The following is an 11736-nucleotide window of genomic DNA, read 5'->3' as shown; positions in this document are numbered from 1 at the left end:
GTTCAATTTTTTGAGACACATTGTTGACCTTTTTTTCTCCTTGTTTGAAAATGCCCCCCTTGTAAACTTTTGAAACTACAGACAATAGTGGGTTCAAGCCAGGTGACCAGCTGGTGGAGTGTTTATTTGGTCCCATATTTTTGGCTTTGGATTGGAAATGTTCACAACTGCTACGTAGATTGTGATGTGAGTGAATATTTCAAAGTCACTGTTAAAAAGTTGCTGACATGATATATTATATGATTGTTGTCTGTAAAACGAGCTATAGATAAACTCATGCTGTTACCTTTGGTCAAAAGCAAGGGACGTGCAGTTATGAAACTGTCTTGGATTTCAACTGCTAACACTATTTTATCACCACATAGGCTGCACACGGCCAGACCAATTCTGATAAATTCCAATAAATGGGCAAAAGAGCTGATCTGATTGGTCAAAAGACCAATTAATGGAAAAAGATCAGAATTGGTCTGCTTTTAAACACAGCCATATAATGTCATATACAGTGCATTCGGAAAGTAGTCAGATCCCTTCCCCTTTTCAACATTTTGTTAGGTTACTGCCTTATTCTAAAATTGATTAAATAAAACTTTTTCCTCATCAATATACACATACATTATGACCAAGCAAAAACAGGTTATCAATTTTTGCAAATCTAATAAACCTAAAAAACAAATACCTTATTTACATAAGTATTCAGACCCTTTGCTATGAGACTTTAAAAATTGAGCTCAGATGCATCCTGTTTCTGAGCAAAAACCAAGCCATGAGGTCGAAGGAATTGTCGTTAGAGCACCGAGACAGGATTGTGTCGAGAAACAGATCTGGGGAAGGGTACCAAAACATTCATGCAGCATTAAAAGGTCCCCAAGAACACAGTGGCCTCCATCATTCTGAAATGGAAGAAGTTTGGAACCACCAAGACTCTTCCTAGAGCTGGCCGCCAGGCCAAACTGAGCTATCGGGGGACAAGGGACTTGGTCAGGGAGGGGACCAAGAAACCGATGGTCACTCTGACAGAGCTCGAGAGTTCCTCTATGGAGATGGGAGAACCTTCCAAAAGGACAACCATCTCTGCAGCACTACCATTCAGGCCTTTACGGTAGAGTGGCCAGACGGAAGCCACTCTTCAGTAAAAGGCACATGACAGCCTGCTTGAAGTTTGCCAAAAGGCACCTAAACGACTCTCAGACTATGAGAAACAAGATTCTCTGGTCTGATGAAACCAAGATCGAACTCTTTGGCCTGAATGCCAAGCGTCACGTCTGGAGGAAACCTGGCACCATCCCTATGGTGAAGCATGGTGGTGGCAGCATCATGCTGTGGGGAAGTTTTTCAGCGGCAGGGACTGTGAGACTAGTCAGGATCGAGGGAAAGATGAACGGCTCAAAGTACAGAGAGATCCTTAATGAAAACCTGCTCCAGAGCTCTCAGGACCTAAGACTGGGGCGCAGGTTTTTCCTTTCAACAGAACAACGACCCTAAGCACACAGCCAAGACAATGCAGGAGTGGCTTCGGGACAAGTCTCTGAATGTCCTTGAGTGGCCCAGCCAGAGCCCGGACTTGAACCCAATCAGAGAGACCTGAAAATAGCTGTGCAGCGACGCTCCCCATCCAACCTGACAGAGCTTGAGAGGATCTGCAGAGAAGAATGGGAGAAACTCCTCAAATATAGGTGTGACAAGCTTGTAGCGTCATACCCAAGACAACTCGAGGCTGTAATCGCTGCCAAAGGTGCTTCAACAAAGTACTGAGTAAATGGTCTGAATACTTATGTAAATGTAATATAATTTTTTTTTTTTGCGAAAATCTCTAAAAACCTGTTTTTACTTTGTCATTATGCAGTATTGTGTAAATTGGCGAGGGGAAAAAAACAATTTAATCCATTTTAGAATAAGGCTGTAACGTACATTTTCTTTTAAGGTCAAGGGGTCTGAATACTTTCAAATGCACTGTATATAAACAATGCCAATCAAGCTTGTAAATTAGAAGGACAGGTAATTACCAGAATGTCTGTTCGTTGCATAAACTAGAAGTTAAAATCTTAACTGACTATTTTAGGTATAAAATAATTCGAAGCAAGTTTGGGCGGAAGAACCTAACCAAACCCAGCCAGACTGGAATTAATTACACTTAACAGGTATGGTGGAGAACCTTATAACTGAAGCATAGGCACATTGGTGAACACCAAACCTCTTCTACTGTACTTCAAAGAGACTGAACCCATCCAGTGGGGTAACACATGCAGCACATTGGACCACAGTAGAAAGGTGTGATTCTCGCTCCCCTATGTTCTCCACTGTGACATGTGAGGCTGGGGCCCCAATACTTTAAACAGTGCATTGTGGTCCTTGGCTGGCAGTGCCATGTAACCGAATGGCTTCTAAAAACCTATTCCATTCGGTTCAGTTAAATGATACACATGCCATACACACAGTATCTAAATACAGTATTTACAGGTTAAAATAATGTTTTGTAGTTTACAATATATCTTTGATTACTCAAGTGCCACATCTAACATTGGTGAATAATGTACTACCACACATAAATAAGAATACCTAAGTCAGACTAAATGTTAAAAAACAACGTTTTGAAACACACTCAGAAAAATAAGTAGTGCAATAAATGCAATGAATGGCAGCCAAGAAATTTGGTCCAAGGGGGCTAGTTAACCAATAGCCTCCAGCAACACTGTACAAGAGAGTTAATTGATCATTCTGATAACACTAAAACCTCCTGACTCAAACTGTACGTGGTATTAATTAAAACACGGTATTGTTCATTAAAAACACATCTAGAAAAATAGTGCATTTTAACACACCCTAGTTAAAACACCAGACATCTATTTAAACACCAAACATATATTTATTTTTTAATGAAAAAAAAAGTAATCCTTCACCTATTTTGAAAGTGTGAGTATGAAGATGTTTGTGTGTGAGTGTGTCGATAGTGCACAAACACACTTGTCCTCCCGTCCTGTCCTGTCCTGTGACCTATAGAGGCCACGGTTCAGAGGTCAGGGGTTGAGTTTCAGATGAGGACCTCCACCATGTCGTTGTCCAACTCCTGTTGGGAGCCTGATGGGGGCTGGGGGTGGGACTGCACAGGGGCACGCCTTTCCAGGGTACTGCTATGGAACACAGGCACATCTACAGGCAAATAGGGAGAAGGTTAGCCAACTGATCAAAGGGAATGTCTACCCCCAAAACAAAGACATCATAGTCCCCAATCCCCATATAGATCACTGCTCTTGACCAGAGCCACATACAGTGCCCTCAGAAAGTATTCATACCCCTTGACTTATTCAACATTTTGTTGTGTTACAGCCTGAATTCAAAATGGATTAAATAGATTTTTTCACCTCACCCATCCCCTACACACAATACCCCATAATGACAAATGAAAAACATGTTTTTAGAAATTGCAGCAAATGTATTGAAAATTAAATACAGAAATATATAATTTACATACATGTAATACTTTGTAGTAGCACCTCGGGCAGCAATTACAGCTGTGAGTCTTTCTAGGTAAGTCTCTAAGAGCTTTCCACACCTGGGTTTTGCAACATTTGGCCATTCCTCTTTTCAGAATTCTTCAAGCTCTGTCAAATTGGTTGTTGATCATCGCTAGACAACCACTTTCAGGTCTTGCCATAGATTTTCAAGCAGATTTAAGTCAAAACTGTAACTCAGCCATTCAGGAACATTCACTGGCTTCTTGTAAGCAACTCCGTTGTGTAGATTTGGCCTTGTGTTTTAGGTTATTGTCCTGCTGAAAGGTGAATTAATCTTACAGTTTTTTGGTGGAAAGCAGACTACCAGGTTTTCCTTGTGGATTTTGCCTGTGCTTAGCTCCATTCGGTTCATTTTATTTTCCTGAAAAACTTCTCAGTTCTTATCGATTACAAGCATACCATAACATGATGCAACTACCATTATGCTTGAAAATATGGAGAGTTATACTCGGCAATGTGTTGTATTGGATTAGCCCCAAACATAGCACTTTGGATTCAGGACAAAAAGTTAATTGTTTTGCCACATTTGTTGGAGTATTACTTTAGTGCCTTGTTGCAAACAGGATGCACATTTGGAATATTTGTATTCTGTATAGGCTTCCTTCTTTTTACTCTGTCATTTAGCTTAGTATTGTGGAGTAACTACAATGTTGTTGATCCACACTAAGTTTTCTCCTATCATGGCCATTAAACTCTGTCACTGATTTAAAGTCACCATTGGCCTCATGGAGAAATCCCTGAGCGGTTTCCTTCTTCTCAGGCAACTGAGTTAAGAAAGACACCTATATCTTTGTAGTGACTGGATGTATAGATAGACTATTCAAAGTGTAATTAATAACTTCACCGTGTTCAAGGGGATATTCAATGCCTACTTCTACCAATAGGTGCCCTTCTTCACGAGGCATTGGAAAACCTCCCTTGTCTTTGTGGTTGATTCTGTGTTTGAAATTCACTGCTCAACTGAGGGGCCTTACAGATAATTGTATGTGCAGGGTACAGAGATGAGATAATCATAAAAAATCCTGATAAACAGTGTGACTTGTTAATAGTGACTCCCCATCCCGCATGCGGGAGCGTAATCATCGCCTGACACTAATTAGCATAACGCAACGGACATAAATATTCCTATTCATGAAAATCACGAATTAAATATATTGAGACACAGCTTAGCCTTTTGTTAATTACCCTGTCATCTCAGATTTTCAAAATATGCTTTACAGCCAAAGCTAGACAAGCATTTGTGTAAGTTTATCGATAGCCTAGCATAGCATTTTGTCCAGCTAGCAGCAGGTAACTTGGTCACGGAAAGCAGAAAAGCAATCAAATTAAATTGTTTACCTTTGATGAGCTTCGGATGTTTTCACTGACGAGACTCCCAGTTAGATAGCAAATGTTCCTTTTTTCCAAAAATATTATTTTTGTAGGCAAAATAGCTCCGTTTGTTCTTCGCGTTTGGCTGAGAAATTGCCCGGAAATTGCAGTCATGAAAATGGCTTCCAAATTAGCTCCATAATATCGACAGAAACATGGCAAACGTTGTTTGTAATCAATCCTCGAGGTGTTTTTCAAATATCTATTCCATAATATATCCATCGGGACAATTAATTCTTCAGTAGAACTGATTGAAGTAATGGCTACCTCTGTATTTTACGCGAGAATCTCTCTGGGAGCATCAGGTGACCACTTGCGCAATGTAGCCGCTTACGGGTATTCTTCAACATAAATGCGTAAAACTACGTCACGATGCTGTAGACACCTTCGGGAATACAGAGAAAGAGTAATCTGGTTGATAGCCCATTCACTGCTCAATAGGGACGCTTTGGAACGCAGCGATTTCAAAACATGAGGCACTTCCGGATTGGATTTTTCTCAGGCTTTCGCCTGCAACATCAGTTCTGTTATACTCACAGAAAATATTTTTACAGTTTTGGAAACTTTAGAGTGTTTTCTACTCTAAACTGTCAATTATATGCATATTCTAGCATCTTGTCCTGACAAAATATCCCGTTTATTACGGGAACGTTTTTTTTCTCCAAAAATGAAAATACTGCCCCCTAGTCACAACAGGTTTTAAGCATGTTTTTACTCCTGAACTTATTTACTGTTGGGCTTTCATAACAAAGGTGTTGGATACTTTTGTCTCAAGACATTTCAGCTTTTTATTTTTTATTCATTTGTAACTTTTACATTATTGGGTAGTGTGTAGGCCAGTGAAATTGTTTTAAACAAATGTAATATTCAGACTAACACAACAAAATGTGGAAAAAGTCAAGAAGTGTGAATACTTTCTGAAGGCACTGTAAGTAGTGCACTCTCAAGGGAATAGGTGATTTGCCTTAGAGAAAATAATATCCAGCACACTATATTTGATAGGATGTTTGACCTCAAATTACCCATCCAGAGCATCTGACCCACTCTCGCTTATCCACTTCCCCTCCAGCTACTGTATTGGTTTCATAACTCCACTTCTTTATATGGTTGAAACAAATTTGTAGTTCTTGGATTATTTCTTGAATTAGTCTCGCAACACGTCAAAACAGATTTTAAACAAAAGTGTATTTGTTCTTGGTTAGATCATTTTCCTAGAAACGATTCAGGTCAGTCTATTGCCTGAAGTGATGGGCCACACTGACAATCACAAGTGTTGTTTGCCATTCTGCAGTGTTAGCACTGCACATTGCAGCTGCATCCTCGTGGGTCAGGTCTAATTCAACGTTTATATTTCTCAAATTGCAGACAGCAAACACTCAATATTATCTGGGTCTGACTCTGGACCCTAGTTAAAGGCTATAATTAGGACCTGTGGTCAGGAAAAACCCCTGGCCCTACTTGTGTCCACAGCAAACTACACTAACGTGGAGCGTTGACTAAAAACTTATTGAATGTAATATACTAGAACATAGCCCTAAAGCTGGCTGCCTGCCCTGTCCTACTGTACCTGCAATGCGGTCTGGTATGTAAACAGGGCTGGGGCTGGAGAATCGGCTTGGCAGGGTCATGCTCTGCATGGCTGGGGTGCTGGGCTTGCTGCTAGCCTCCTGACCCTGGCTCTGGCCCTTGTCTGTCTGAGTGCAGCTGTCCCTGCTGCCTGTCTTAGAGTGACCCCCTGTCAGGGGCAGGACCGGAGAGGGAGATGACGAGATGGACTCTGTCTTCAGAGAGTCAGTACGGTACTCTGGACCCAACAGAATTCCTGAGGGGAGAGAACAGAGGAAACCTGTTAGATATGTGGTGGTGCTGGGTTACCCATGACAAGCTCTCAATTTTTTTATTCATGCACATGGAAGCAAGTTGAAGTAGATAGTAACACACAGTACATTCAGAATACACACAACAATTAAACAGCATTAATTCAGTCCCTACTGAAAATATAAAATCTGAGTGAGCCAACAGCACTGCACCATTGCATAATATTTAACATCCCACCCTCCTTCAAGACCACCCGATTGTTATTCAGCCTGATGATTACTACTGAACTGTACATTCCATACCCACAGCTGACGACCATTCATGTCCTTGACACCCTCCATACCCCTTTGTCTGTCCATCATCACGTTCTGACTAACACATCTCAGAGGCCTGTGAATCAACTTCCTGTACTCTCCCTGCCCTCTTCCTCTGAAACAGACTTCCAGCTGTTGTCCCTCTACCATGCATCTGAAATGACACCCTATGCCACTTATAGTGCAGTACTTTTCACAAGAGCCCTAGGCTGTCTAGTCAAAAGTAGTGCACTATATTGTATATAAGGAATAATGTGTAATTAGAAATCTCTCCTCAAGTCTGCAGTTCCAGTATCTACCCCACTCAATTCAAATATAAGAAGGGAAAACTTAAAAAGCCTTTGTTACGTGGCACATCACACAACATAACATGAAAACCAATAGCATTTGCACCTAGGCTGCCCTTCCAGCTGCTGTCCTTGCGCTCCTCTGTGATGGGTGAGCTGCTGAGGCCAAGGCTGTGGGAGAGCAGGCCCGAGCCCCCCGTGTTGGCGATGGACATCAGGGACTTGGAGGGACGCATGATGGACTGGGCGTCCCGGTCCTTGTTGGGATCCTTCCTGGAACGCTGATGGAGCACCTTGATCATGGCATCCTTCTCTATGATCTGGGCGTGCAGGTTCTTGATCCTGTGGGATGGGACAAGAGTACAGTTATTCAAATAAAAGGAAGTACAACATCCTGTAATGTGCAGAATGCATTACATGTACCGTAAAGACTTCTATTGTGTTCTGTATGATCAGTAAGAACAATAGGAGTTATAGTCTGGGTTTGACTGGGGTCATGGTTGCTTTGCTTTACTGAGGTTATGGGGGTAGAGTAAGTTAGTGTGTTAGGCTGTTAAGGATAGTATCTGTATAGTGGTCTGTACAGAATATATTTAATATTATATCAAATTGAAACGCTTCCACAGTCATTCCAAAGATCAAACACACAGCTATTTACCTGCTTTCCATGTCTAGACAGCGGCGGTTGGCCATGAGGATTTCCTCCTCCTCTTTCTGGATACGAGCCTCCACTGACAGCTGCTGCTCATAGCTGCTGCTGGGGGAGTGGCTTATCACCGACGACAATGTGTCCCTCTGGGTGGCGACAGAGGCGGCGGCGTCCAGGGCAAACTGCCTCATAACGCTCTCCTCCAGGTATTTCTGCTCCCATTTGGTCATGTCTGCCTCCAGAGCCAGGATTCTCTCCTCTTTCTCCCTCAGGTGCTCCATCAGGGCCGTGGCACTGTACTCCTGACCACTGCTGCTGCTCTGGGAGCCACCTTGTCTCTGGATGGGGGGAGTGGAGACAATGGGGGTGGAAGGTATGGTTGTCAGTAAACCTCAACTTTTCAAGAGCTCAACTGCCATCCAAGTGAGGCATCAACTTGCAGTCACAGGCACTTATGCATTTGTAATACACAATTGCTGTCTAAACCATGGCCCCAGGGGTACGCGGAATGCCGCCGGGGTACGCCAAATAAAAATGTTCACAGGATTCACATTTTCAAACAGTCCATTTAGATTTTCCAACGGGGCTATACATTTGGGTGATGTTTTTTTCTCACATGAGTAGCCTTGTTTCACTGCCAAAAATAAAATTAAACAAACAATCTAGTTCAGCGAAATAACAATGTCAAATACAGGCAGGAGATGTTTTGAAACAATTACTGCTTCGCATACAAGCCAGTGAATTCTATGCGTTACACATGGATGAGTCAACAGACGTGGCGGCCCTGGCACAGCTCCTGGTGTATGTCCGTTACGTTTATGGGGGGGGGTCAATTAAGGAAGACATCCTCTTCTGCAAACCACTGGAAACCAGGACAACAGGAGGGGATATTTTTAATGCACAGGTCAGCTTTGTGACATCAAATGGACTTTGGTGGTCAAGAGGTGTTGGTATCTGTACTGATGGTGCAAAAGCCATGACAGGGAGACATAGTGGAGTGGTAACGTACGTACAAGCAGTTGCTCCTGACATCACTTGTTTACACTGCAGTATCCACTGAGAGGCTCTTGCTGCCAAAGGAATGCCTGACAGCTTGAAAGATGTTTTGGACACTACAGTAAAAATGGTTAACTTTTTTAAAGCAAGGCCCCTGAACCCTCATATTTTCTGCACTATGCAATGATATGGGCAGCAACCATGTAACGCTTTTACAACATACAGAAGTGCGCTAGTTATCAAGAGGCAACGTATTGACACTTTTTTTTTTATTGAGAGACGAGCTTAAAGATTTCTTTACTGACCATCATTTTCACTTGCATGATGACGAGTTTCTCACAGGACTGGCCTATCTGGGTGATGTCGCCTGAATGATCTGAATCTAGGATTACAGGGACTTTCCGCAACTATAATCAATGTGTGGGACAAAACTGAGGCTGTGATTAAGAGGTTGGAGCTCTTCTCTGTTTGCATAAACAAGGACAACACACAGGTCTTTCCATCATTGTAAGATGTTTTGTGTGCAAATGAACTCAAGCTTACGGACAATGTCAAATGTAATATAGTGAAGCACTTGAGTGAGTTGGGTGCGCGATTACGCAGGTACTTTCCCGAAACGGACGACACAAACAACTGGATTCATTATCCCTGTCATGCCCTGCCTCCAGTCCACTTACCGATATCTGAACAAGAGAGCCTCATCAAAATTGCAACAAGTTCTGTGAAAATTGATTAATCAGAAGCCACTGCCAGATTTTTGTGTCTGAGTGTCTGAGTGTTAAGACACTGATGCCCTTTGCAACCACGTACCTATGTGAGTGAGAGTGGATTCTCAGCCCTCACTAGCATGAAAACTAAATACAGGCACAGACGGTGTGAAAAATGATTTAAGACAAACTCTCTCCAATACAACCCAACATTGCAGAGTTATGTCCAGCCTTTAAAGCACACCCTTCTCATTAATCTGTGGTGAGTCATGCACCATTTTTTGATGAACAAATAAGGTTTTATATGTAAGATGGTTAAATAAAGAGCAAAATAATTGATGATTATTATATTATTATTTGTGCCCTGGTCCTATAAGACTTCTTTGTCACTTCCCACCAGCCGGGTTGTGACAAAAACTGACACTCATTCTTATGTTAAATACATGTATCATATAGTGTGTGTGTGGCAGGCTTACAATGATGACAAAAAACAACATTTGAGAGTATGTTGACCCTGGTTCTAGAGGAGGTATGCAGCTGGATGTTGAAGGTTTGAAGGGGTATGGGGCTATAACAAGTTTGGGAACCACTGGCCTATGGCAACACTGACTGGTAGAGAGGCAGGGCTCCAAGTCTGTCTGTAGTCTTTGTTGACCAGGCAGTCTGTCTTCTCCCAAAGGCTTGACTGGAATATACATATGGCTGCTCTTCCTCTTTCTCTCCCTCCGCAGACAGAACCTCTGATGTTCTGTCAGCTGCAACATTTCCCCCACATTCCCAGCATCCCCCTGGCCTGAATGACCTGGCCGCGCTTAACTGATAGGAAAACATTCTGTGGTGCTTCGCTTGGACACACAGGAAGAGACGATGGAATTTATGGAAGAGAACATTTTGGGAGAGAAAGAGCCTGAAATTCTGGGTCAGGGCACCCTGCTAACGCTGACTGCAGCTGAGACACTGCTTTGTTTCCGTGTCTTTAATACACCATGTGTGTCTCACCTGCTGCATGCGCAGTGACTCCAGCTCCCTCTCCAGCCGCGTGCGTAAGCGGTGCTCAAGCTGCTCTCTCTTCTCACAGGCAGCCTGGAGCTGGGCCAGGGCCTGCTGCATGCGCTCCACCTTCTCCACATACACCTGCTTCTTCTTCAGCTTCAGCCAGGGAGACAAAACACACAGACAGGATGTGGTCAGGGCACAGAAAGGAAGTAGACAGGAAGTAGGGAGTTTGCATTTCATTCCAGAAACCTGACTGGGTTGGTGAAAGCAATACTTTCACCTTCTTTGTGCCACAATATAATTGCTGTCAACTATTCAGTCCTATTAGGTATTTGACAATGAGTGAAATACGACCAGGGAGGAGACAGGGAAACAGGTGCCCCCTTTCGTCCAAACAACCCCACCCAGTGACCAACCCCAACAGCCCACTCCAAGATAATGCAGTTATTGTGTACCCAATGCCTATGTCTCAAAGTCCCTCTGCACTGCAGCCCCTTTGAACTGCAACAGGAGATATAACTGTGGCTCCACTCAATAGACTGATTTAGCTCAGGGAGTCTCTCTGTAAAGAAAGAGAGGAAAAGAGAGAAAGAGGGAGAAATAGAGAAGCATATACAATGTTCCCACACAGAGGAGAGAGAGAGCAGGCAAAGAATCTGGCCCTGTTCAGAACTTTCATGGCAGATATAAAGCTCAAACTCGACAGCCTTTGTTCGGGGAAACAAGCAGGCGTTTGTGGTGGTGCCGGGCAGTAGAAGTGGAGCAGCCCTGTGCTTTTTAGGACACTACCGGTTAGTTTCCTGCTCCACTCAGCCCACTGGCTAACTGGCCCTCTGGGCTGTGGCCAGGCTATTTCAGACACATTACCAGCCAACAAACAGAACCTAACAGCCAGGGGCATCAATGCTCAGAGCAGCTCCAGTTTTCCACAGGGGAGTTCTGTCCAGGCCCACACAAGGCCACAGAGGCCTTGCATTTATCTGGCCTCTAGTAGGCCATACCAGGGCCAAGGCTGGGGTGATTTACCCTCTAGTCATCAGGGACAGCTATCTGCTCACTGTAGTGGGATATACTGATCTTATCAGA

At 43.2% G+C, this 11736-nt stretch overlaps 1 protein-coding gene across 5 annotated transcripts in view; it reads right to left on the bottom strand.

Annotated features, from left to right (window-relative positions):
• Positions 1-401: 401 nt before the first annotated feature.
• The window catches only part of LOC135550742 (angiomotin-like), a 68124-nt gene continuing 56789 nt past the window's right edge, over positions 402-11736 (bottom strand). For all 5 annotated transcript variants that reach the window (XM_064981820.1, XM_064981817.1, XM_064981821.1 and 2 more), the window contains 5 exons: positions 10654-10803; positions 7961-8289; positions 7409-7644; positions 6451-6705; positions 402-3147 (listed from right to left, as the gene is read on the bottom strand). In XM_064981820.1, the coding sequence (XP_064837892.1) occupies positions 3029-3147; positions 6451-6705; positions 7409-7644; positions 7961-8289; positions 10654-10803 (1089 nt within the window). In that variant the 3' untranslated portion in view covers positions 402-3028. The remainder of the gene's footprint in view (positions 3148-6450; positions 6706-7408; positions 7645-7960; positions 8290-10653; positions 10804-11736) is intronic.

The sequence above is a fragment of the Oncorhynchus masou genome, chromosome 12, assembly GCF_036934945.1.
Source record: "Oncorhynchus masou masou isolate Uvic2021 chromosome 12, UVic_Omas_1.1, whole genome shotgun sequence".
Taxonomy (NCBI): domain Eukaryota; kingdom Metazoa; phylum Chordata; class Actinopteri; order Salmoniformes; family Salmonidae; genus Oncorhynchus; species Oncorhynchus masou.
This window is presented reverse-complemented; position numbering and strand designations above follow the sequence as displayed.